General features: G+C 45.9%; 1 protein-coding gene across 1 annotated transcript; it reads right to left on the bottom strand.

Moving 5' to 3' along the window:
• Positions 1 to 23820: 23820 nt before the first annotated feature.
• LOC140758116 (uncharacterized) lies at positions 23821 to 27207 on the bottom strand. The gene has a single exon (XM_073094153.1). The coding sequence runs from the start codon at positions 26592 to 26594 to the stop codon at positions 23934 to 23936; it is 2661 nt and encodes an 886-aa protein (XP_072950254.1). The 5' UTR covers positions 26595 to 27207; the 3' UTR covers positions 23821 to 23933.
• Between the last annotated feature and the right edge of the window lie 682 nt (positions 27208 to 27889).

Below are 27889 nucleotides of genomic sequence, written 5' to 3'. Positions count from 1 at the left end.
GTTCGAACGCGGTCGACCCCGTTCGAACGCGGTCGACCCCGTTCGAACACGATCAGCGAGAGTCCAATAGTATTAGGGTTAATAATTACTATTTTGGCTTGTTGGTTAGCCACTATAAAGGTGTGGATGGTAGCCAAAATCATTATAATGAATGAATATTGGTTTTTTTCCTCCTCTATCCTCTCTCTAGTCTCTCTACTCTAATCTCCCTTCTCTTTCTTTACTAACCAACCACATCTACCATTGGCAAAGTCTCATCTATCTTCTAATCTCCCTCGTCTGTCGAGTCCTCCCTCGTCCTTGGGATCTTAGCCACTTCTCCCCCTTCGTCCTTATCCCTTACACTACATCAACCATCCACCCTCATCTCCATTATCATCCATAACCCTATCATCCACTCTACCCGTCACCACCACCATAACCCTACTCTAGCGTATTTTTGTCCCAGTTGCAGTTTGAATCTGCAAAGGACATAAATACAAAAAAGTAGATCAGGAAGTTATGGATATTTTCTGATTTTGGGAGAATATTTAGCGAATATTTTTCCTCAGTTGCGTGGACTACTTCCTACAATCAATCCAGATATTGAAGAGGACGTTCCGTAACCTACCATTGGTATTAGAGCCCGACAAACCTCGGACCTCCATTAATGGTGGAGACAAAAAAGATGGCATCATCAAGGAGATCAATGAAGGGCACACCGACAAGGGAAGACTCAACCCATGAAAACCATAACTGAGAGGCCGATTCCCTTGGTGCGGCCACGGTAGGACCGAGTCAATCAACGTCCATGGGTGTGAACATAGGCTTCACGGATGAACTTATGGGCATATTCCAAACATTGCTGCATCGGGTGGACACAATGTAGAATGATTATAATGCCTTGAAGGAATATATCATGAATCGATCAGCTTCGTCATCTCCTCGATGAAGATCGGTGCCTCAAGAAGGACTAGCAATAGGACCACACCGAACCGATACCCCATAGGTCTAGGTATGACATGTTAATGTCAATAATCCTCTTTTACCTATTCCTACACATCGTCTCCCACCTCCGATACACAACCTAAGGCTGGTGGTGGTGGAACCCGAGAGGCGTGCGGCACCGATGCGCTTCGTCGATAAAGAAGATTGGCACTTAGATGACGATGTTGATCCCTTCGAAGATAGTGATGGGCGTGCTAGAGGATTGGGTGTTTCAAGTGGAGCAATACTTTGATTGCCCAGGCACAGCGGAGGACGCAAAGGTACTGATGGCAAGCTTTCACCTCCAAGGAATGGCATGGCATTGGTATCGATCGGCCATTCGAGGTGGAGGATTTAATAGTTGGTTAAACTTTTGTAGGAGGAATACATGCAGATTTGGGATAGCAACGTATGAAGATTTTGCTACCGCATTAAGTAAGATGGTTTAGAGGATAACTGTATTGGAGTACCAAGCATAATTTGAAAGAGTTAGTAGTCGTTATTAGCCACCTTGGCCCGAATCGACATTGATGAGCACCTTTATTTCAGGTCTTCGGGAGGAGATCTAAGCGGATGTTCGTGCTCTCTATCCTACCACTCTTGACGAGGCTTTTGAGAAAGCTGAAGGATGGAGCAAAAGCACAAGGCTCTCAAGATGGCAGCAAAAGCAAGTTGGGGCAACCGAGATGGGAAGTTTATGCCGAGAATGCCAGCTGGAAATTCTGCGGATTCAAAGGTAGTGACTAGTAGTATTGGAGCATGACCACCTTTGAGACCATTTTCCGATGTTAGAGGAGGCACAAGACCACCCGTTCAAACTCTCACATTTGCTTAGGTGGAGGAGTGAAGAGCGAAGGCTCTTTGCTTTCAATGCGATTAACGTTTCACCCTGCATCATCAGTGTTCCAAACTGACCGGGAGTGTGATTCTCATCGACGGTCTCGAGGGGGACGTTGAGATTGTTGGTGATGGAGAGTATACAGAAGAGGTCCATAAGGAGGCCGTGGAGGAGGGCACAGAGGAAGATATCAAAGTTAAGATATCTATACAAGCATATTTGGGTACTTCCGTGCCGAGGATATTACGGGTGGACGGACTCGTTAGAAAGCATTGTGTGCACATCCTTATTAATTCAGAGAGTACACACAACTTTCTAGACAAGAGGTTGGTGAGAAAGTTGGGCTTGGACACTAAACTGACCGCGGGGTTTGAGGTTGCTATTGGAGATGGCACAAAGCTTCGGGCGGAGAGCTTGTGCCGTTGGGTCGGTATATGGGTGCAAGGATACGACATCATTATGGACTTATATCCATTGGTGCTGTGAGGAGCGAATATTATCCTTGGCACTCAGTGATTGCAGAGCTTGGGACCCGTCACATTTAATTTCCAGAGTATGTGGATGAAATTTAAGCAAGAAAACAAAGAGGTGCGGCTTGATGGCGTTCGGTTCTCACCTATTTTAGTGATGCAGCCAATGGTGGGGCTGCGTTGTGTGAGTGATTGGGCCTATTTTCTTCAGTTAAGACCAGTAGGTGATGAACCTCAAATGAGTCCAAGTACTACAATTGATTTGTCTAATTTATTAGATAAATTTACTGGACTGTTTAAGAAGCCAAAGAAGTTGGCTCTAAGGCGAACGGTAGACCATCGCATAGAGATTGTGCCCAGGTCTGCACTGGCGAACATGAGACTGTATCGATATCCATATGTGCAGAAGGAAGTTATCTCTAAAATGGTGGTCGAGATGTTGGAGCAAGACCTCATACAACCAAGTCATAGCTTGATCGGTTCCGGTACCAAAAGATAGGTTACGAAATGGTTATTTCAAGATTTTGATCTATTACAGGAATCAATCCGTACAACCATGAGAAAATATTCTTCGGTAGTCAGAAAATTACAAAACCAAGTGAATTAGATTTGTAACTCCATGACTACAATTTTTGATTTTACGCCCTTCACAGATTTGAACGACAACTGGGACGAAAACATGAAAGAACGCGGGTGATGATGGTGGTGACGGGTGGAGTGAATGTTAAGGTTATGGATGGGTATGGAGATGAAGGTAGATGGTCGATATGGTTAAGGAATATCGACGAAGTGGAAAAAGTGGTCGAGATCCCAAAGAAGAGGGAGGACTTGGCAGACGAGGGAGATTAGAAGTTAGGAGAGACCTTGCCAATGATAGAGGTGGAATGATGGGAAGAGGGAGGAGTGAGATTAGGGTAGAGAGAATAGAGAGAAGATAGGAGGCAATAAATCAATAATCCAATAGCATAATGAATTTGGCTGCCATCCATACTTTTATAGAGGCTAGCCAAAAGCACTAATAACAATAATAACTCTAATCTTACTGCAATCCCGCCGATCACGTTCGAACGTACAAAAGACATTCTTTGTATGTGTGAACGTGATGCAAGCGTTTGAACGCGGCGTTCGTACGCACCCGATCGTGTTCGAACGCACTTTTTGCGTCCTCTGTATTTGCGAATCTAATGCATGTGTTCACAAGGGTGTTCAAACGCGACCCGTTTCGCAGTTAAATGGAACCTACAAAAATTTTATTTTAACAAAAATAAACAACTAATGAACTAAGAAAAGACCTTAACTAAGTGTATCAGCCTTGTGAAATAATCTCCCCTTTTAGGCCAAGGCTCGACATATTCTGATTTGCAGATCTGGATAGGATTTGACAAGGAACTTTAGAAATAGATCTTGAAATATGTTGTCGTTGGATCAATGTGAGATTTTGATATATTTAGCCCCGAAAAGGAGTTTTCCAACAAATCAAGTTTTAGGCGAATCGGATGTAGGGATCTCGAGATATCATCCGATTAGTGGACGAACATCACGGGGTCTATCTTAGGATCCGTGGATGGAGGCACGAGGTCCTAGATGATGGTGGATGGTGGTGGACCGACATTAATGGGGTGGCATCGGTGAATAAGTGGTGGTGGAAGGATTATGGGTGATGAAAGGGTTAGGGTAAGTGTTGGATAGATTGGAAGAAGGGGGAGGAGTGGGCCGCCCATAAGGGACTAGGGTGATTGGCCGATCGAGAGAGGTTAAAAGCGGCGTCGCCGGGGATCGAGAGAACAGGAGCAAAGAAGACAAAGGAGGTAAGGAAAAAACTCAATTCATCAATAATGAGTCCATGGTTGCCATCCACACCTTTAGAGGCTAACCAAACAATTCAAAAATAACCCTAAATAGTACATTTTCGCCAACCGCGTTCGAACACGGCCGATCGCATTCGAATGCACATATTTCTCACTTCTCTAGATTTGAGAATACGATGCAGGCATTCGTAGCATGTTCAAACGCACATATTTATCTCTTCTTTGGATTTACGAACGCGATGCAGGCATTCGCAGGCTCGTTCGAATGCGGTGTTTGAACGCACATTTCGCACTCTCTAGATGTGCGAACCTGATGTAGGCGTTCACAAGCGCGTTCAAACGCACTCCACCCATGTTCGAACGTGACATACAGAAAACTTATTTTTTTAAGAATTAAACACTAAAACAAAAAACAAGGACACCCCTAAAGTGTATCCATGCTCGAGACGACATCGGTAAAGTCCGAATCGTATCAATCCATCACGCTTTCGCAACCTTATCCACAAGGTTTGAAATTAGGGAAGTGATCTTTGAACTTTGACTCAAGCTTCTCCATGATTTGATCCTCTGCATTAGTTTCCCACATATCTAAAAATAGATGAAAGGTTGGTGCTGAAAAAGAGGCAAGCTCACTTGTGTCCGGTTGGCGCGAAAGGGCATCGACCGCTCGGTTCTCGATCCCCTTTTTGTAGACTAGTTCGTAGTCATACCCAAGTTGTTTCGTGACCCACCATTGCTATGCTGGGGTGTGCACACATTGCTCTATGAAGTAGGATAAGCTATGTTGGTCTGTGTGGATAGTAAACTGTTAGCCAATCAAGTAGGGTCGCCATTTGGTGACGGCATGTAGAATTGCTAGCATTTTGCGCTTGTAGGTGGATAGCTGTTGCGACCGGTTTGACAATGCCTTGCTCATATATGCCACGGGTCTGCCCTCTTGTATCAAAACTGCTTCAATGCCCTCACCCGAAGCATCGCATTCCACTACAAAGGGCTTGCTGAAATCCGATAGTACTAGAATCGGTGCGGTAGACATAGCTGTCTTTAAGGCTTTGAAGGCCTTCGTCGCCTTGCTCGTCCATTGAAACCCACCTTTTCTGAGTAAGGAGGTCAGCGGGGCAGTAATTTTTCCATAGTTGGCAACGAATCGCTAGTAGTACCCCGTCAACCTAAGGAATCCCCTCAATTCCCATTGATTAGTGGGAATCGGCCAGTCCACTATATTCTTGATCTTACTTGGATCGGCTTCCACTCCTCTCGCTGAGATTATATGTCCTAAGTACTCCATTCGTGGCTCTCCCCAAAGACACTTGCTCATCTTGACTTTTAACTAGTTTTGTCGCAAGATATTCAACACCTTACCCACATGCCGTAAGTGCTCGCTCCAATTCTTGCTATACACTAGAATATCGTCAAAGAAGATGAGCACATACAGACGCAAGAGCAGGCGAAAAAGGTCATTCATCAACCCTTGGAAGGTGGCCGGTGCATTGGTGAGCCGAAACGGCATGACTTAGAACTCATAGTGGCCATTGTGAGTTCGGAACGCCGTTTTGTGCACATCTTCCGAGTCGACGCAGATTTGATGGTACCCCACTCTTAATTCAAGTTTGCTGAAGTAAGTCAACCTTGTGAGTTCATTCAGCAACTCCTCGATCACCGGTATTAGATACCGGTCTTTGATGGTGATCGCATTCAAAGCTCGGTAGTCGACGCAAAATCGTCAACTCCCGTCTTTCTTCCGAACTAGCAGCACCGGCGACGAGTAGGCACTTCTACTCGGTTGAAGAATCCCTTGCTCAAGCATTTCCACCACCAATTTGCTGATCTCTTCTGGACATGCGGGTACTGATAGGGCCGGACATTTGCTAGTTCAGCCCCTGGAATGATCCGGATGCGATGGTCGTGTCGACGGGTCAGCAGCAGTCCTCGGGGTTCCTCGAAGAGATTCTTGAATTCCTGCAGCAGCTCTTGCATGTCAGTGGTTATTTCCCATGGTGATGGATGTTCTGGTTTAGCAATAGCCATTTGCAATAGTAGAGCTCAGTCCCCTGCACAAAGAAGGCCCAATAGTGGTGTAATATTAGCCCTTGCCGCGGTTGGTTTCCATCCAGCAGCACCCTTTGACTATTCTCCTGAAATGTCAGTGTGAGGTTTGAAAAATTAAAAGTTACGGGCCCTAAGCTTTGAAGCCATTGGGTCCCTAAGACAATGTCGGCCCTCGCAAGGCCAACGGATAAAGATCCAATGTGAAAGTTTGGCCTTGCACCTTCAATTCGACAATTCTACAAATAAAATATGCTCACAATGTGGTGTCATCTCTAATCGTCACATCATACCCTTCCGTGGGTTCCGACTCGAGTCCAATCTTCCTAAGAAGCCTCTTGTCAATGAAGTTGTGGGTGGACCCGGTGTCGACTACACCGTTCACCCGCAAAGTCTTTGGCGAGGCTGTCCCTGAATAGGCGTGGAGGGAGATTTCAGCTATCATGTCCTCTACGGGTTGCTCCTCAGCTACTTCTCCTTGATGTCCAGCCACACCCTCATCTTCATCTGCAATCTCATCCTCATCCTCCTCCAATTCGTCGATTAGCATCACCGATCCCATCGGTTTAGCGCAACGATGCCCAAGTACAAACTTCTTATCACAACGAAAGCATAGGCCTTTGGCTCTTCGTTCCTCCACTTGAGCAGGTGTGAGTGCTCATCCTGGACCTCTAGGTGTGTACTTCATATCTTGGGATGGCTTCAAGGGCGCTTGAGTAGGCACCATTGCAGCAACAGTTCTTGGTACTCCGATAACATTTCCTGCCGCTATGGTTGGTTGAGCTTGATTGCGGGTTCCTTGGCTCGACCAGTTCTATTTCAGATGTAACTTCATGGCTCGATGTTCGTCTTTCATGAGCACCATATCTTCGAAGGCCTCCTTTAAAGTTCTAGGCCTTAAAGCCCTCACGTCAGCTTGTATGTCTCCCCGCAGCCTGGAGATGAGGGTGCTGTGAAGTTGCTGATCCATCCATGGGGGTTGGCATCGGCTACTTATCCTCTCAAACTCTTCTTGGTATGTCCCAACCGTGGTCTTTTGCATTGTATTTGATAGGAGAACATCGAAGTCTTCATACCTCGAAGCTCCAAATCGTCGCGTGATATCGGCACAAAAGTCAGCCCAAGTTTTGATAGCTTCATTGGCATTGACTGCTCGAAACCAATGAAGCGCCACATCTTCAAGGTGGAAACTTACAAGCGTCACCTTGTATTCTTCCGCCGTACCTTGGTATGTGAAAAATTGCTCCGCCCTATACAACCAATCGATCAGGTCACCACCTTTGAACTTGGGGAATTCAAGATGCACGATTTTCCCACGGATACCGTTGTCTCGATCCGAATTATGTCCAAGTCCTTGTCTAACCGGAGGAGGATGTACCATGAATGGTTAATGATCCCTCCTTCGATTTTGATTAACTCGCCGCGGTTTTAGTTCGTATTGCCCCGCCCACGGATCTAGATCCCTAAGGTGATCTCCATAGTGGTTCGCTCATCGAATGGGCTCACCCGCAACTAGGCCTGGTGGAACCATCCTTGCTTGTCTCTGCCCATAGGGTGGTGGCAGTAGCAGCTCTTGTGGTTGCAAATTCTAAACCAGTGGCGGCGGGCTCATGGGAGTGGACTCGCGTCGTGGGGTCGATGGTGCGTTCCCGTTTGCCATGGCTTCCCTTGTCGCCCATAATTCCCACATCATCTCCATCATCATCTGGTCACTGATGGCCATTTGTTCGGAAAGAGATCCGAACACGGCTTGATCGGGCTGTTCTGCGGGTGAAAGTCCCCGAAACCGTTTCCTCCTCCTCTATTGGGAGAATCTCTTCTTTCTCGTCTCGCCGTGCATCCATGGCTCTGGTTGTCGTCATAGAAAGTGCGTGTCCAAGAAACAGTAGCTTTGATACCAGCTTGATACGATCTCCCATTTTAGGCTAAGGTTCGATCTATACCAATATCACGCGACGATTTAGAGCGTTGGGGTATGAAGATGATACGATCTCCCCTTTTAGGCCAAGGCTCGATCTATTGATTTGCAGATCTGGACAGGATCTGACACAGAAATTTAAAATAGGATCTCGAAAGATGCTGCTGTCGAATCGACGTGAGATTTTGATATATTGTAGCCCCGAAAAAGAGCTTTCCAACAAATCAAGTTTTAGGCGAATTAGATGTAGGGATCTCGAGATATTATCCAATTTGTGGACGAACATCAGGGGGTTTATCTTAGGATCCATGGATGGAGGCACGAGATCCTAGATGATGGTGGATGGTGGTGGACCGGCGTTAATGGGGTGGCACCGGTGAATAAGTGGTGGTGGAAGTGTTATGGGTAATGGAAGGGCAAGTGTTGGATAGATTGGAAGAAGGGGGAGGAGTGGGCCGCCCCTAAGGGATTAGGGTGATTGGCTAGTTTGGTTAGCCTCTAAAGGTGTGGATTGCAACCATGGAATTATTATTGATGAATTGAGTATTTTTCCTTGTCTCCTTCGTCTTCTTCTCTCCCGTTCTCTTGATCCCCAGCAACGCCTCTTCTAACCTCCCTTGACTGGCCAATCACCCTAGTCCCTTAAGGGCGGCCCACTCCTCCCCCTTCTTTCAATCTATCCAACACTTGCCTTAGCCCTTCCATCACCCATAACCCTTCCACCACCACTTATTCACCAGTGTCACCCCATTAACGCCGGTCCACCACCATCCACCATCATCTAGGATCTTGTTCCTCCATCTACGGATCCTAAGACAGACCCCCTAATGTTCATCCATAAATCGGATGATATCTTGAGATCCCTACATCTGATTCACCTAAAACTTGATTTATTGGAAAGCTCTTTTCTGGGGCTAGAACATATCAAAATCTCAAGTTGATCCGATGGCGGAATATTTCGAAATCTATTTTTAAAATTTCGTGTCAGATCTTGTCCAGATCTAAAAATCGGAATAGATTGAGCCTTGGCCTAAAAGGGGAGATCGTACCATTCTAATTGTGGCCGTGGAGGTATTCTTGCACTTGTTGCTCTCAGTAGAGGTGCCGACACATGAGGTGCGGCTACTGTTTGCCAAGGCACTCCTCTAGATTTCGTGGTGCTCCAGCCCCCTTTTGTCACTATCCGTAGCTCTCGAAGCTTCTCTTCCATCAATAGAGTTGTTGCAAAAGCCTCCAACAATGTGGTTGGTCGGGCGGCCTTCACTTCGGCTTGAATGTCTTGCCGAAGGCCACTAATGGAGGTGCTCTTGAGTTGGGAATCGGACTAGCCCCACACTTGATTGCTAACACACTTGATTGGAAATCCTCATAACAAGAGGGTCCAAATCGGATGCAAATAGTGTCAACAAACTCCTCCCACGATCGATAGGGTTGAGCTTGATTTGTGGCCTGATACCATTGAATGGCAATGCCTTTGAGATGGAAAGATGCCAATAACACCTTTTGTGCTTCATGTGTTCTTTGGTACTCGAAGAATTGCTTAGCTCAATAAACCTTGTTGAGTGGGTCTCCTCCATTGTAGGGTGGAACGTTGAGGCGAACAGTCCCTGCACGAACGCCTCATTCTTCTTCGTCATATCGATAGGGCCTCCTTTCTCTTAGGTTGAATCCAGCATCCCTAGGATGGTGTTGTGGGGTCGCTAGTTCTTCGTAATCTGCCTACTCATCATCGTCATTGTAGAGTGATGGATCTGGTGCTTGGTCACGATGATTAACTAGCAGTGGTATGTCATGGTGAAAGACCGATGGTGGTACATTGCGCCTCTCAACCGGTGTGGCCAGCAAGGGCCTACTGGCATGACCACCCATGGGATCTTAATGGTCTTCCTCCCTCTTGGTATGGAATGGTGGAGGCGGTGTCCCTTAGCAAAAATATGGTTCCCTTGGTGGTGCAGCCCGGGCTTAAGTAGGGAACTCGATTGCCGCCATACCCCTTGGTGCGTCTAAGAGGACTTGAGTCATCACTTCCATTGATACTTGCATGGCTCGTTGTGTCTCCATCATATCCTTAAACATCTTGATCAGATCTGAGTTGACCATAGAGGTCGCTAGAGACGTTTCGATCGATGAGTTAGGGTTGGCATATGATCTGATAATCTTTGTGGCCTCTCCCTTAGCGGAGGTGCCTTCATTAGGTCTCGATGTCATGGACCTGGTGGTTGGCATGGTAGCTGAGGAATGGTGGCTCTAATACCACTTGTTATGGTCCAAACATCCGCTTCTAATCGAATGTAGGAAAGCATTCCATGAAGTTGGGGGAAAATATTCACCAGATATTCTACTATAGATGGAAAATTATGAAAGTAGGGGTGGTCGATCCATAACTTCCTAATCTAAATTTTGAGTATTTACGCCCCTCATAGATTCTGACTAACACTAAGACAAAAGTACTTAAAAGTGGGGGTGATGGTGGAAGTGACGGGTGGTGGTGATGAAGAGGTAAGGGATGATAATGGCGATATGGTAGATGGATTATGGTGTTTAGGAGATAAGGATGAGGGGGGGGGGGGGGGGGGGGGGGGGGGAGAAAGGGTCGAGATACCAAGGAGGAGAGAGGACTCGATAGACGAGGGAGGTTAGATGATCACTAATATCGAGATGGCGCAAGGCTAGGGCTTGAACAAAGAGGAAGAAAAATTAGGGTAGAGAGGAAGGAAAGGGAATAGAACTCAATATTCATTGATTATAATCTTTTGGGTTGCCATCCACAGCTTAAGAGGCTAACCAAACAAGCCAAAAATGACAAATAATAATCCTAGAAATAATTTATTCTTGCCAATCACGTTAGAACGAGATTGCACCTTTGAACGCATAAATTATGTTCTCTGTCGATGTGAACTCCTGTAGGCGTTTGTAAGGGGCGTTCGAATGCACTCTCCCGTGTTTGAATGCGACATACAAAATCCTTATTTTTTTGAAATAAAAAACTAAAACACAATAAGAGAAGACTCTCATAGGGTGTATCCATACTCGAGACGACTCGATGAGGTCCAAATCACATCATTAAAAGGAGCTGAATACGTTCTTTTGAGTAGCAAAAGGTTATGGTCACTTGAGATGGCAGGTAGGTGGAGAACTCTTGCTTCCGAGAAGACGGTGCACTAAGAAACATTTGCTAGAGCTATATCAAGCGGTTCCCTAATGAGATTGCACCCCATTCTTATATTCAACAAGGTGCAAATTAGGCCGCTGAATCCCAAGTCTACTAATAAAGCAAAGCTAATCCAATTTGCGAAAAAAGAAAGTCTAATTGAGTTGGTGTTTGAGTCCCCATATTTCTCAATAGGGCTGTCTATGTTGTTGAAGTTGCTTATGCAACAAAAAGGAGGCTGGCCCTCCATAGAGTGTTTGCCTATACTTGACCATAGCAGACTATTGGAGGTATGATAGGGATCCTTGTAGATTGCCCTCGAAAACCCAGTTCGGATTTGGTGTGGGACCTCTAATGCGAGCAAAAATAGAGTTGGCACTAGAGGACAAAATCTCTACTTGCACCAAGTTATCCTATAGCAACAAGAGCCCTCCCGCAGGGCCTTGAGAGGAAAGAATGCAAAAATTTGTTAAAGGAAGATTGAAGATGATTTCCAAAGATCTAGATTCTCCACACTTTGTCTCCAAGAGGAATGCAATGTTTGAGTTGGTATAGTAGAGGACATTTATTCGGCTCTGAACTATCGTAGGGTCTCCACATCTTCCGTAGTCCACGCTATTATATTCATATCTTGTCTTGCGGCACCTTAGGCACTACTATCATGGCCATTGTATTGATGGGTTTTGATGATGGGTTCTTATACCAAAGATAAGCTACGCAACGATTCCTTCAAAATCTGAATGTATTACAGAAATTAGTCTGCACAACCATGGGAAAATATTCATTAGATATTCTTCGATAGTTAGAGAATTACGAAACTAATTGGGTAAGATCTGTAACTTCCTGATCTACAACTTTCGTATTTACGCCTTCGTAGATTCGAACTATAGCAAGGACGAAAACACGGAATAACGTGGGTGATGGTGGTGATGATGGGTGGATGATACGATTCGGACTTCACCGACATCGTCTCAGCTTGGATTTACCTTAGGATAAGATTGAGTTTTAGGATAAGATTGAGTTTTAGGATAAGATTGAGTTTTAGGATAAGATTGTGTTTTAGGATAAGATTGAGTTGTTGGTTAGCCTATAAAAGTATGTGTAGGGCAACCAAAATTATTATTGATTATTGAGAATTGAGTTTGCCTTGCCTCCTTCATCTTCTTCGCTCCCGTTCCCTCAATCTCCCCGGCGACGCCGCTTCTAATCTCCCTCGACAGGCCAATCACCCTAGTCCCTTAGGAGTGGCCCTCTTCTCCCCCTTCTTCCAATTTATCCATCGCTATCCCTAACCTTTCCATCATCCATAACCCTTCCACCATCACTTTTACACCGGTGCCACCCCATCAACACCGGCCCTCCACAATCCACCAACCCAGGATTTCGTGCCTTCATCCACGGAATCCAAAAACAGAGTATCCTGACGTTCGTCCACTAAACGAACGATATTTCGAGATCCCCATCTCCGATTCGCCTGAAACTAGATCCGTTGGAAAGCTCTTTTCCGGGCCTACAACATATCAAAATTTTACAGCGATCCAACGGCGGGATATCTGATCTCAAAGTTCCGTACAAGATCGTATTAATCTTGAATCAGAGCCATAGCACCAAAAGAGGGTTCGTATCAATCTGGTATCAGAGCCTATAGCCGAGGAAGGATCGTATCAAGCTGGTATCAGAGCCACCGTTCCTCGGACAAGCGCTTTCAATGACGACCACCAGATCCATGGCTGCACGGCGTGATGATGAAGAAGAGATTCTCCCAATAGAGGAGGAAGAGACGATTGCGGGGACTTCCACCCGCGGAACCATCCGATCTAATCGGAATACGGAAGAGCCTAGCGTTCTATCCATGTTGGGGTCTATTTCAGAGCAGATTGCCATCAACAACCAGATGATGATGGAGATGATGCGGGAACTACGGGCGTCAAGGGAAGCAATGTCTAACGGGAAGGCACCATCGACCCCACGACGCGAGTCCAACCCCTTGAATCAATCCTCACCGGTTCAGCCTTTGCAACCACAAGAGCCGCTGCTACCACCACCCTATGGGCAGAGGCAAGCAAGGATGGTTACACCAGGTCCAGTTGCAGGTGAACCCATCCGACGAGCGAATCACCATGGAGACCACATTGGAGATCAAGATCCATGGGCGGGCCGATACGATCCGGAACCACGGCGAGTTGATCTAAACCGAAGGAGGGATCATCAACCCTTCATGGTGCATCCTCCGCCGGTTAGACAAGGAGTTGGGCATGATCCGGAACGAGACAACGGCATTCGTGGACAAGTCGTGCGTCTCGAATTCCCCAAGTTCAAAGGTGGCGATCCAATTGATTGGTTGTATAGGGCGGAGCAATTCTTTGCATACCAAGGTACGGCGGAAGAATACAAGGTGACGCTTGCAAGCTTCCACCTTGAGGATGCGGCGCTTCATTGGTTTCGATCAGCCAATGCCATTGAGGCCATCGAAACTTGGGCTGAATTTTGCGCCGATATCACACGGCGATTTGGAGTATCGGGCTATGAAGACTTTGATGCTCTCCTCTCAAAGACGGTTCAGAAGACCACGGTTGGGTCATACCAAGAAGAATTTGAGAGGATTAGTAGCCGATGTCATCCACCATGGACGGATCAGCAACTTCGCAGCACCTTCATCTCCGGGCTGCGGGGTGACATACAAGCCGATGTGAGGGCTTTAAGGCCTAGAACCTTAAAGGAGGCCTTCCAAGATGCGGTGCTTATGGAAGATAAGCATAGGGCCATGAAGATACACTTGAAGCAGAGTTGGACAAGCCAAGGAAGCCGCAATCAAGCTCTATCAAACATAGCGGCAGAAAATACTAGTGGAGTAACAAGAGTTGCTGCTGCATTGATACCTCCTCGAGCACCCTTGAAGCCATCCCAAGATGTGAAGTACGCACCTAGAGGTCCGGGGCGAGCAATGCTTCCGTTGTGATGAGAAGTTTGTACCAGGGCATCGTTGTGCTAAACCGATGGGATCGGTGATGCTCATCGATGGATTGGAGGAAGCGGAGGATGAGCTTGCAGCTGAAAGCGCAGATGTGGCTGGACATCGAGGAGAAGAAGTTGAGGAGCAAAACGTGGAGGACGTGATAGCTGAAATCTCCCTCCACGCCTATTCGGGGACGGCGGCGCCAAAGACATTGCGGGTGAACGGAGTAGTCAAGAAGACCACAGTGAGAATCTTGATTGACACCGGGTCCACCCACAACTTCATTGACAAGAGGCTCCTTAGGGAGATTGGGCTCGAGTCAGAACCCACGGAAGGGTTCGATGTGACGATTGGAGATGGCACCACCTTGCGAGCAGATTTTATTTGTGGAGGTGTGGTATTGAAGGTGCAAGGCCAAAGTTTCACATTGGATCTTTATCCATTGGCCTTGCGAGGAGCTGATATTGTTTTGGGAACTCAATGGCTTCAAAGCTTGGGGCCCGTAACATTTGATTTCTCAAACCTCACACTGACCTTTCGGAGGAATGGAAGAAAGGTACTGCTGGATGGAAATCAACCGCGGCAAGGACCAACATTGCAACCACTTGTAGGCTTTCCTAGTGCAGGGGACCGAGCTCTACTATTGCAAATGGCTGTTGCTGAACCAGAACATCCCTCACCAAGGAGAATAGCCGCTGACTTGCAAGAGCTGCTGCATGAGTTCCAGGATCTCTTCGAGGAACCCCGAGGACTGCCGCCGAATCGTCGCCAGGACCATCGCGCCCAGATCGGGCCTAACCATGTAGTGGGTTCGACCTTACCCGAACCAATGGAGGAAGATGGCTCCACTGAGCCGGTTCGAGTCCTAAGTCGTAGGAGAAGACGCCAAGGATCCAGATTAGAGACTGAAGTGCTGATTGAGTGGTTGGGCAAACCTACTGACGAGTCTACATGGGAGCTAGAGGCAGACATCATGGATCGCTTCCCAAATTTCAAACCTTGAGGACAAGGTTGCGGAAGCGTGGTGGATTGATACGATTCGGACTTCACCGACATCGTCTCAAGCTTGGATTTACCTTAGGATAAGATTGAGTTTTAGGATAAGATTGAGTTTTAGGATAAGATTGAGTTTTAGGATAAGATTGTGTTTTAGGATAAGATTGAGTTGTTGGTTAGCCTATAAAAGTATGTGTAGGGCAACCAAAATTATTATTGATTATTGAGAATTGAGTTTGCCTTGCCTCCTTCAGAATCTCCCCGGCGACGCCGCTTCTAATCTCCCTCGACAGGCCAATCACCCTAGTCCCTTAGGAGTGGCCCTCTTCTCCCCCTTCTTCCAATTTATCCATCGCTATCCCTAACCTTTCCATCATCCATAACCCTTCCACCATCACTTTTACACCGGTGCCACCCCATCAACACCGGCCCTCCACAATCCACCATTACCCAGGATTTCGTGCCTTCATCCACGGAATCCAAAAACAGAGTATCCTGACGTTCGTCCACTAAACGAACGATATTTCGAGATCCCCATCTCCGATTCGCCTGAAACTAGATCCGTTGGAAAGCTCTTTTCCGGGCCTACAACATATCAAAATTTTACAGCGATCCAACGGCGGGATATTTCGGGATCTGATCTCAAAGTTCCGTACAAGATCGTATTAATCTTGAATCAGAGCCATAGCACCAAAAGAGGGTTCGTATCAATCTGGTATCAGAGCCTATAGCCGAGGAAGGATCGTATCAGTGGAGTGGATGTTAGGGTTATGGATGAGTATGGAGGTGAAGGTGGATGGTGGATGTGATTAAGGGATATAGATGAAGGAAACAAAGTAGTCGAGATCCCAAAGAAGAGAGGTGGCTCGATAAACGAGGGAGATTAGAAGTTAAGAGAAATCTTGCCAACGGTAGAGGTGGAAGGATGGTGAAGAGGGATGAGGGAGAGAGTCTAGAGAGAAGTTGGCTCCCATCCACATATTTATAGAGGCTAGCTAATAAGTCCTGAAATAATATGAAACCCTAGTTCTAGAGGATTCCCGTCGATCGCGTTCGAACGCGTCAAAAGCTCCATCTCTGGTTGTGCGAACGCGGGCGTTCGAACTCACCTGACCGCGTTCGAACGTACAATATGCGTTCTCTATATTTGCGAACCTAATGCAGACGTTCGCAAGGGCATTCGAACGCAACCCCTCCTGCGTTCGAACGCGACCTACAGGAATTTTATTCTAATGAAAATAAATAACTAATGCAATAAGAAAAGATCCTAACTAAGTGTATCAGCCTACCACACTTCCCCCACCTTGCCCTCAAGATGAAAAGTCGGGGAAATGCTCCAAGATATCAGTCTCCAACTTCCATGTCGCCTCATCAAATGGCTTGCCAAGCCACTCAACTAGAATCTCTATCTCCAATCTGGTACCATGTTGTCGTCGACGCCTAGCAAGTACACGAACTGGCTCTACAATATTTATCTCCTCTAATGCCTCTGGTAGAACTGATTCAATGATCTCATGATCTCCAATGCACTCCCTCAGCAATAAAACATGGAAGACGGGATGCACTCTCAACCCCTTCGGCAGCTCCAAACGATATGCAACCGGATCAATATGTTCCAACACCCGAAACGGACCAAAGTAGCGATATGCTAACTTTTGGTTTTGCATCAAACATAAGACCACCTATCGATATGGTTGCACCCTCACGAACACCCAACTGCTGATGTCGAACTTCTACTCCCTATGGCTACGATCATAAACTTACTTTATACGATTTTGAGCAAGTTTAAGATAAGCATACAACCTTCTCAATGCGGCGTCTCTATCCATCAACACTAAGTCCACCTCCATCCGATTTGCCGATGCCACTAGATCATAAGCGCGTAACGTCAGAGCCGTGCGTCTATATACCACCTCAAATGGCTAATGCTGCTATGGTAGGCGGTGTTATAAGACCACTCCGCCCACGGTAAGAACTCCAACCATCGTCTCCGCATCTCTCCAACAAAGAACCTAAAATACTGCTTAATGCCTCGATTAACCACATCCGTTTGGCCGTCCGTGTGTGGATAGTAGGCCGAACTGAAGTTCAATCGAGTCCCCTATAATCTGACAACCTCAGTCCAAAAGTCGCTCATAAATACCAATCGGATCCGAGACAATCGTGCGTGGCACGCCATATAACCGAGCAACACCTCTAACAAAAATTTCAACCACCAACTTGGCTGAAAACGGATGTGACAATGCTGAAAAGTATGCATACTTGCTTAATCTATCAACCACCACAAAGATAATGGAATATCCATATACCAACGGAATACGCTCTATAAAGTTGATAGAAATGTCTTCCCAAACACAGTCCAATATAGGTAAAGGCTGTAGTAATCCGACCGGTTTTAATGTGGTTGCCTTAGCCCTTTGATAGACTTTGCAAGCACAGACAAAACTCTTCACATCCCACCTTAATCCTGGCCACATGCAACTCTTAGATATCCTCCTATAAGTCCTCAAGACACCCTCAGGACCAGCCTTTGGAGTTTGGTGGAAGTGCTCTAAAAATATCTACTGCAATCTATCATTTGCGGGCACTCAAATGCATCCGCGGTCTAGTAGCAAACCACCTCGATTCTCCAACTCTCGATGGCGATCAAGATCATCCATCACCTCCTGCAACAATCTCAAAATATCTGGATCAGATGTACATGCATACCTCAGTTCGTCAAGGAAGGGAAAGGTAGGAGAAGAATAGGCTGCAAGATCGGTGGTACGTTGGCACAATAGTGCATCGCCGCTTTATTTTTCGTTCCCTTCTTGTATTGGATTTTATAATCATATTTCAATAATTTTGTGACCCATCTTTGCTATGCTAGAGTGTGTATGCGTTATCCCATAAAGTATGAAAGGCTCTTTTGATTGGTTTGGATAATGAATCGCCTACCGAGCAAATAAGCCCTCCACTTTGTCACCGCATACAGAATTGTCAACATCTCTCTCTTATAAGTCAATATTTGCTGAGAATTTTGTGATAAAGTCTTGCTAAGATAGGCAATGAGACTTCCTCCTTGCATTAGTATAGCTCCTATGCCAACACCCGATAAATCACATTCTACAATGAACTCTTTGGTGAAGTCCGGTAGCGCTAAAACGGGTGCCATCGTCATTGTTGTTTCTAATTTTTCAAAGGCTGTAGTGGTTTCATCCGTCCATCTAAAAGAGGCTTCCCTGAACAAAGAAGTGAGAGGAGTAGCGATCTTACCATATTCGGCGATGAATCGGCGATAATATCCGATCAGCCCCAAAAATCCTCTCAATCCGGTGATAGTAGTAGAAATAGGCCAAGCGATCATGCATGCAACTTTTTGAGAATCTGCCACTACACCATCCGCTGAAATGATGTGGCCTAAATACTCCACTTGTGGTACTCCCCATAGACACTTGGACTTCTTGATCTTTAATTGGTTTGCTTCAGCAAATTCAGCACATCCTTCAAATGTCGCCAATGCTCCAATTTAGTTCTGCTATACACCAAAATGTCGTCAAAAAATACCAAGACATACCTTCGCAATAGAGGCCAAAATATATTATTCATGAGGTCTTGAAAGGTAGCTGGAGCATTGGTGAGACCAAAAGGCATCACCCGGAACTCGTAATGCCCGTCCGGAGTCCGAAATACAGTTTTGTGCACATCCGCTTGGTGAACTTTAATTTGATGATACCCGACCCTCAAGTCAAGCTTACTAAATATAGTCTCCTCTACAAGCTTGTCCAGTAGCTCCTCTATAACCGGAATTGGATACCGGTCCTTGACGATGATAGCATTTAGTGCCTGATAGTCGACAAAAAAACACCATGTCCTGTCCTTTTTTTGCACCAATAGCACGGGGGATGAGTATGAGCTATGACTTGGTTGTATGAGGCCTTGCTCCAACATCTCAGCTACCATCTTTGAGATAATTTCTTTTTGCACATGTGGATACCAATATGGCCTCACGTTCGTCGGTGCAGCCCCGGATATAATCTTTATGTGATGGTCCGCCACTCTCCTCGGTGGCAACTCCTGTGGCTCCTTAAATAGTCCAAAAAAGTTATCTAATAAATTAGACAATTCAATGTAGTACCTGAAGGCTCATCTCCTACTAGTCCTAACTGAAGAAGATAGGCCAAATCATACGCACAAGGCAACCCCATCATAGGCTGTATTGCAGGAATCAGTGAAGACCGAACACCATCAATCCGTCTATCTTTGTTTCGTTGTTTATATTTCATCCACATGCTCCGGAAATCAAATGTGACGGGTCCCAAACTCTATAACCACTGAGCACCAAGGATAATGTGCTCTCCTTGCAGCGCCAACGGATACAAGTCCATAATGATGTCATGTCCTTGCACCTGTATACCGACAAAGCGACACAAGCTCATAGCCTTAAACTTCGTGCCGTCTCTAATAGCAACGTCAAATCCCGTGGTTGGTTTGGCATCCGAACCCAATCTCCTTACTAACCTCTCGTCTAGAAAGTTGTGTGTACTCCCCAAAATGATGAGGATGTACACACAATGCTTTCTAACGAGTCCATTTACCCGTAACGTCCTCGACGCGAAAGTACCCGAATATGTATATATCGATATTTCAGCTTGGATATCTTTCTCCGCACCCACCTCAACGGTCTCCTCATCAACCTCCTTTGGACACTCCTCATCATTAACAATCTCATCATCCTCCTCAAGACTGTCGATGAGCATCACACTCCCAATCGATTTAGAACACCAATAATCGGGGGTGGAACGGTCATCATATCTAAAGCAAAGGCCATTCATTCTTTGCTCCTCCACCTCGGCAGGTGTGAGAGTTTGAACGGGGGGTCTAGTGCCTCGTCTAACATCAGAAGAAGGTCTCAAAGGTGGTCGTGGTCTAGTGGTGGCAGCTGATATTTTTAAAATCGTAGAATTTTCAGCCGACGCTCTAGGTACAAACCGCCCATCTCGGTTGCTCCAATTGGTTTTTGCTGCCATCTTTAGAGCCCTATGCTTTTGTTCCATCCTCAGGGCCTTCTCAAAGGCCTCCTCAAGAGTAGTAGGTCATAGGACACGAATATCCACTTGTATCTCATCTTGCAGCCCTGAAATAACTGTACTCATCAATGTCTGTTCGGGCCACAGTGGCTCACAACGACTACTAACTCTTTCAAACTCAGCTTGGTACTCCAATATGGTCGTCCTCTGAACCATATTGCTTAATGTGACAGCAAAATCTTCATATACCGCTGTCCTAAATCTGCGTGTAATCTTTCTACAAAAATCAGCCCATCTGATCTATACCAATGCAATGTCGTTCTTTGGAGGTGAAAGCTTGCCATCTAGACTTTTGCATCTTCCGCTGTACCTTGACAATCAAAATATTATTCAACTTGAAACACCCAATCCGTTGGATCACCGCCTTGGAATTTTGGAAAGTCCAAGCGTGTGGTTCTCTCCCAAATAGCATTGTCGGGTTCGCGAAATATCCTTGGTTCAGGTCTAAACCTTTGGGCATGTTGATCACCTTCTCTAAATCCTTGAGCATGTTCATCACCATCTCCATAGGAATCAACCTCATCCTCAAAGTGTCAATCTTCTTCATTGACGTAGCGCACTGATGTCGCACGCCTCTCGGGTTCCACCACAGCCGGTCTTGGGTTTTGTAATGGAGGTGGGGGATGATGTGTAAGTATAGGTAAGAGGGGATCATTGACACTCATATGACTCACCTGGACCTGTGGGGGTATTGGTTCAATAAGGTCCCACCACTGGTCCTTCTTGAAACTCTAATTGTCGTCAAAGAAATGACGAACCCAATCAGTTCACGACATATTCCTTAAATTCATTGTGATCCTTTTGCATGTTGTCAACTTTATGCAACAATGTTTGGAACATGCCCCTAAGTTTATCCATATTCGCACGCATTGACATTGGTTGACTCGGTCCTACGTGGTCGCTCCAAAGGAATTGGCCTCACAGTTAGGGTCATCGTGGATTAAGTCTTCCCTTGTTTGTGTGCTCTCCATAGGTCTCCTTGTTGATGTCATCTTTCTTGTTTCAACGATTAATGGAGGTCTGAGGTTCGTCTGGCTTTGATACCAAATTGATGAGCTACGGTACCAAAAGATAGGCTACGGAACGATTCATTCAAGATCTGAATGTATTACAGAAATCAGTCTGCGCAACCATGAAAAAATATTTGTTAGATATTCTCTAATAGTTATAAAATTACGACACTAATTAGGTTAGATCCATAACTTCCTGATCTACAACTTTCATATTTATGCCTTTTGTAGATTCGAAATATATCAGGGACGAAAACACGGAATAACGTGGGTGATGGTGGTGGTGACGGGTGGAGTGGATGTTAGGGTTATGGATGAGTATGGAGGTGAAGGTGGATGGTAGATTTGATTAAGGGATATAGACGAAGGGAACAAAGTGGTCGAGATCCCAAAGAAGATGAGTGGCTTGATAGACTAGGGAGATTAGAAGTTAGGAGAAACCTTGCCAACGGTAGAGGTGGAAGGATGGTGAAGAGGGAAGAGGGAGAGAGTCTAGAGAGAAGATAGGAGGTAAAAAATTAATAATCCAATAACACAATAAAGTTGGTTGCCATCCACATATTTATAAAGGCTAGCCAACAAGTCCGAAAACAATATGAAACCCTGATTCTTGAGGATTCCCGTCGATCATGTTCAAATGTGTCCGATCACGTTCGAACGCACCAAAAGCTCCATTTCTAGTTGTGTGACAATATGCGTTCTCTGTATTTTCAAACCTGATGCAGGCTTTCGCAAGGGCATTCGAACAGGAATTTTATTTTAATAAAAATAAACAACTAATGTAATAAGAAAAGATCCTAACTAAGTGTATCATTTGACTTCTTAGAGTATTGCCAAGCGAACCAAGTGATGAGGAGCGTTTTGGTCGAGGAGCTAGGCAAGTGGAGGCTTTTTTCTCTTCCCTAGGGAGCTGAGCAGGGTGTTGGAGTTTTTGGCGTCACCTCTTGGTTTAGAGCTAGGCTGAGTAGTAATTGGGATTTTGCGTTATGTTGTGTGTGTTGCATACTGACCAATGATCGAGCTTGAGCTATCTTCGTCTACTTGAGCTGCAATTTGCCTAGTGAGAGATGGAGAAGCTTTTAGGATTTTTGGGCTGGGTTTAGGTACGTGCTAGTTGCATGGGGTTTGCTAGGTGATGTAGGTTGGTAGGAGGATAAAGGGTGAGCTAGGGATCTAATGGTGACTTGGATGTATGGAGTGTGGGCTTTAGGTGGGTTGGCAGATGTACCCTCAACCTTTTGTGGATGTGTCGAGGTGATGGGGTTGGCATAAGGGCGTATAGAATGGTTTAGGGGATCAACATCTCTAATAGGGATGTTGACTAGAGGGCTACTTGATGTTGACGCACTTTTCTCAAGGGTGGCAGCAGGAAGCACTCCTTTAGGCTTAGATGGGAACTGATCTGAACCGATCTGCACGTAAGAAAATTATGAAAATTTACGTAGTGCTCATGAGTTAGGATTCTAATGGCTCTGATTTCATCTAAACTGGAGGTTAAGATGAAAAGTTAAAAATAAAATAGTGGAGATAGGTCAGAATGGGGCAGAACGGTAAATATTCGACGTTGCGGCGGTCATCGAAGGGTGACGGATGGCCAAAGGTGGTGGTGATGGCTGTAGAGAACGGTGGCTGCTGGAGGAAGGTGGTGGCTAGGGTTTGGAAGCTTTGGAGGTTTTACGGCTATGATCTATTCCTAGAAAGGTAAAGACAATCTAACAGCTATGATAAAACGATAAATACAGTTGTAAGAAAATAACTAAACTCAATTAATTCTCAATGCTTAGATGATTGGATGAATAAGGCCCAACCTTTCTATATATAGAGATTGGGTACAATAAGTCATACTTGGATTTAGCCCAAAAGGCTTATACGACTCGAACTAGGACTTGCCTTAGATACTGTTACGAACCCTCTTTTGGTGCTATGGCTCTGATACCAGCTTGTTACGATCCTTCCTCGGCTATAGGCTCTGATACCAGATTGATACGAACCCTCTTTTGGTGCTATGGCTCTGATTCAAGATTAATACGATCTTGCACGGAACTTTGAGATCAGATCCCGAAATATCCCGCCGTTGGATCGCTGTGAAATTTTGATATGTTGTAGGCCCGGAAAAGAGCTTTCCAACGGATCTAGTTTCAGGCGAATCGGAGATGGGGATCTCGAAATATCGTTCGTTTAGTGGACGAACGTCAGGATACTCTGTTTTGGATTTCGTGGATGAAGGCACGAAATCCTAGGTAATGGTGGATTGTGGAGGGCCGGTGTTGATGGGGTGGCACCGGTGTAAAAGTGATGGTGGAAGGGTTATGGATGATGGAAAGGTTAGGGATAGCGATGGATAAATTGGAAGAAGGGGGAGAAGAGGGCCACTCCTAAGGGACTAGGGTGATTGGCCTGTCGAGGGAGATTAGAAGCGGCGTTGCCGGGGAGATTGAGGGAACGAGAGCGAAGAAGATGAAGGAGGCAAGGCAAACTCAATTCTCAATAATCAATAATAATTTTGGTTGCCCTACACATACTTTTATAGGCTAACCAACAACTCAATCTTATCCTAAAACACAATCTTATCCTAAAACTCAATCTTATCCTAAAACACAATCTTATCCTAAAACTCAATCTTATCCTAAAACTCAATCCAAACTCGAGACGACGTCGGTGAAGTCCGAATCGTATCAATCCACCACGCTTCCGCAACCTTGTCCTCAAGGTTTGAAATTTGGGAAGCGATCCATGATGTCTGTCTCTAGCTCCCATGTAGACTCGTCAGTAGGTTTGCCCAGCCACTCAATCAGCACTTCAGTCTCTAATCTGGATCCTTGGCGTCTTCTCCTACGACTTAGGACTCGAACCGGCTCATTGGAGCCATCTTCCTCCATTGGTTCGGGTAAGGTCGAACCCACTACATGGTTAGGCCCGATCTGGGCCTTCAATGCCGAGACATGGAAGACGGGATGTATCCTGGTTCCTTCAGGTAGGTCCAATCGGTAAGCTACTGGACCGATTCGTTGTAGCACTCGGTACGGACCATAGTACTTGTATCCCAACTTTTGGTTCAAAATTGGCCTCAATGTGGATTGTCGATACGGTTGAGCTCGAACGAACACCAATTGATCAACCTCAAATTCTCGCTCACGTCTGCCTTTGTCATGCGTTTGCTTCATGCGGTTTTGTGCTGTGGCTAGGTGAGTCTTGAGCCGTCTCAATGTTTCATCTCGATCAGCAAGCTCCAAGTCAAGCTCAGTCCTATCCGTCGCCGCGAGTCTATCGTAGGCACGCAAGACAGGGGGAGTGCGCCCATAAACCGCCTCAAATGGGGTCATGCCAATGCTTGAGTGATGAGCGGTATTGTATGACCACTCAGCCCAGGGAAGAAATTTGACCCAATCCTTTGGTTGATCCGCCACAAAGCATCGCAAGTATTGCTCTAGTCCACGATTCACCACCTCGGTTTGGCCATCCGTCTCGGGGTGATATGCTGAACTAAGATTGATTTGAGTCCCTTGCAATCTGAAGAACTCGGACCAAAACTCACTTATGAAGATGCGATCCCGGTCTGACACGATAGTCCTAGGCATCCCATGCAAGCGTGCCACTTCCCGAACAAAAATTTCAGCAACCCTTTTTGCTGAAAACGGGTGAGACAATGTTATGAAATGTGCATACTTGCTCAATCTATCCACCACAACAAACACCACCGATTGTCCTCGAACTTCCGGCAGCCCCTCGATGAAGTCCATGGAGATATCCTCCCAAATACGCTCTGGTATCGGTAGTGGTTGCAGTAGCCCGCTAGGCTTGAGTGCCTCCGATTTGGCTCGTTGGCAGATTTGACATTCACGCACATACTTCTTCACGTCCGTCTTCATCCCAGTCCAAGTACAGTTTTGGGCCAGCCGCTTGTAAGTACGTAATACCCCTTCATGACCTGCTATAGGAGTATCATGGAAGTGTGCCATCAATAGCCTCCGTAGCTCTTCGTTTCGGGGTACCATGATTCGCCCGTGCTCTAGTACTAACCCATTGCGCTCCTCGTGCTCGGGGTTGCTTGAGGGGTTCGCTCTCAACTCCTCCATGAGTCGGACCAGATCACTATCCTCTGCACTGGCTCTTCGTAGATCTGAAAAGAAAGGAAAAGTGGGTGCCGAGAAAGAAGCGAGCTCCCTTTCTTTTGAAAGTTCAAGCAGCGGTTTACTTCCATCCAACAACACTCTCTGATCATCTCTCCAAAAGGTCAATGTGAGGCTTATAAAATCAAAGGTCACGGGCCCCAAGCTCCGAAGCCATTGGGTCCCCAAAACAATATCGGCACCTTGCAAGGCCAACGGATAAAGATCCAATGTGAAAGTTTGGCCTTGCACCTTCAATTCTGCACCTCCACAAATAGAATCTGCTCGCAAAGTGGTGCCATCTCCAATAGTCACATCGAACCCCTCCGTGGGTTCCGACTCGAGCCCAATCTTCCTAGGGAGCCTCTTGTCAATGAAGTTGTGGGTGGACCCAGTGTCAATCAAGATTCTTACTGTGGTCTTCTTGACTACTCCGTTCACCCGCAATGTCTTTGGTGCCGCCGTCCCCGAATAGGCGTGGAGGGAGATTTTGGCCATCGTGTCCTCCGCGTGATGTTGCTCCTCAACTTCTTCTCCTCGATGTCCAGCCACATCTGCACTTTCAGCTGCCATGGGTGGAAGATCGTGGCCTTCTCCTTTGAGTGGTAGCTTGGCAGGGAGCTGCAACGTCATCGCTGGTGATGAAGCTGTCGTGGTCGACTGTCGATTGACCGAGGAGAATGGTAGAAGATCGCTGGAGGCCATATGCGATTTCTTCTTAGTTGCCGACTCACTATGGTTGCAAAGGGAGCTAGTGAAAGGCGGCCCAAGTGTCGAAATTCGCGATTTCGGATCATCTCCTTCACCACTGATGAGGATTCCTGATGAGGGATATCCAGCGACCAGGTGTGGGGTAGCCAGCACTTCGCGGTTTGTCGACGAGGTCTCCGGTGCATGGGAAGATGTGGAGGTTCCGAGGGCTGCTACAATGGTTGAGGATCTCATTGTAGCCGGTGGCAGTTCGTTGCGGCTGACCATGGGTCGAGGTGTAGAATCTCGATCTTGCCGGATAGCCGAACTCTCCCCTATTTTTGTGATGAGCGGGAAGGCCGTGGAGGATGTTGGGTATGTTGTGGAGGGTTCCCAATGCTGTCTTGTGATTGCCTTGCTTGTTGAAAAAGGTTTCGTCCATGCCCGTATTTCCTGCATCATCTCCATCATTATTTGCTTGTTGATGGCAATCTGTTTGGAAATAGACCCCAACATGGATAGAACGCTAGGTTCTTCCGTATTCCTATTAGATCGAGTGATCGTCATTGGAAGCGCTTGTTCGAGGAACGGTGGCTCTGATACCAGCTTGTTACGAACCCTCTTTTGGTGCTATGGCTCTGATACCAGCTTGTTACGATCCTTCCTCGGCTATAGGCTCTGATACCAGATTGATACGAACCCTCTTTTGGTGCTATGGCTCTGATTCAAGATTAATACGATCTTGCACGGAACTTTGAGATCAGATCCCGAAATATCCCGCCGTTGGATCGCTGTGAAATTTTGATATGTTGTAGGCCCGGAAAAGAGCTTTCCAACGGATCTAGTTTCAGGCGAATCGGAGATGGGGATCTCGAAATATCGTTCGTTTAGTGGACGAACGTCAGGATACTCTGTTTTGGATTCCGTGGATGAAGGCACGAAATCCTAGGTAATGGTGGATTGTGGAGGGCCGGTGTTGATGGGGTGGCACCGGTGTAAAAGTGATGGTGGAAGGGTTATGGATGATGGAAAGGTTAGGGATAGCGATGGATAAATTGGAAGAAGGGGGAGAAGAGGGCCACTCCTAAGGGACTAGGGTGATTGGCCTGTCGAGGGAGATTAGAAGCGGCGTTGCCGGGGAGATTGAGGGAACGAGAGCGAAGAAGATGAAGGAGGCAAGGCAAACTCAATTCTCAATAATCAATAATAATTTTGGTTGCCCTACACATACTTTTATAGGCTAACCAACAACTCAATCTTATCCTAAAACACAATCTTATCCTAAAACTCAATCTTATCCTAAAACACAATCTTATCCTAAAACTCAATCTTATCCTAAAACTCAATCCAAACTCGAGACGACGTCGGTGAAGTCCGAATCGTATCAGATACTTACATGACTTAATTGAACTTGTCTTAGAGACTTATATGACTTAATTGAACTTGTCATAGTGGTTTACATGACTTAATTGAACTTGTCATAGTGGCTTACATGACTTAATTGAACTTGCCTTAGTGGCTTACATGACTTAACTAAGCTTGCCTTCAGGATTTACATTAAGGATAAATATGACCTAGAGGTAAACATGACTTAGCTAAATCAGCCTTCCTTATCCTTCTCGGAATGTTTCTTGATTATGCCACATATGGAGTCTTAATTTGGAGAAATCTTGAATATGGAAGTTGTAGATCAAGATGTCTTCGATCTTCTCCAAGTTGTCTCATAATATTCGATTAATGGATAAATATCTGCATAATATTTTTCTAAATTATGTAGAAGTTAACGAACTTAGCTAATTAAATAAACTCTAACCTACTTAGATTCTAACTAAACTACATAAATAGAATAAGTAAGATAACTA

Source organism: Typha angustifolia, chromosome 3 (assembly GCF_048772165.1).
Source record: "Typha angustifolia cultivar Huaian chromosome 3, ASM4877216v1, whole genome shotgun sequence".
Taxonomy (NCBI): domain Eukaryota; kingdom Viridiplantae; phylum Streptophyta; class Magnoliopsida; order Poales; family Typhaceae; genus Typha; species Typha angustifolia.
The sequence above is the reverse complement of the archived record's forward strand: the minus strand, read 5'-3'. Positions and strand labels throughout refer to the sequence as shown.

Bases quoted from the DNA above. Each gene is read 5' to 3' on its own strand.
- LOC140758116 (XM_073094153.1), bottom strand. From the start codon at position 26,594: ATGACGATCACTCGATCTAATAGGAATACGGAAGAACCTAGCGTTCTA.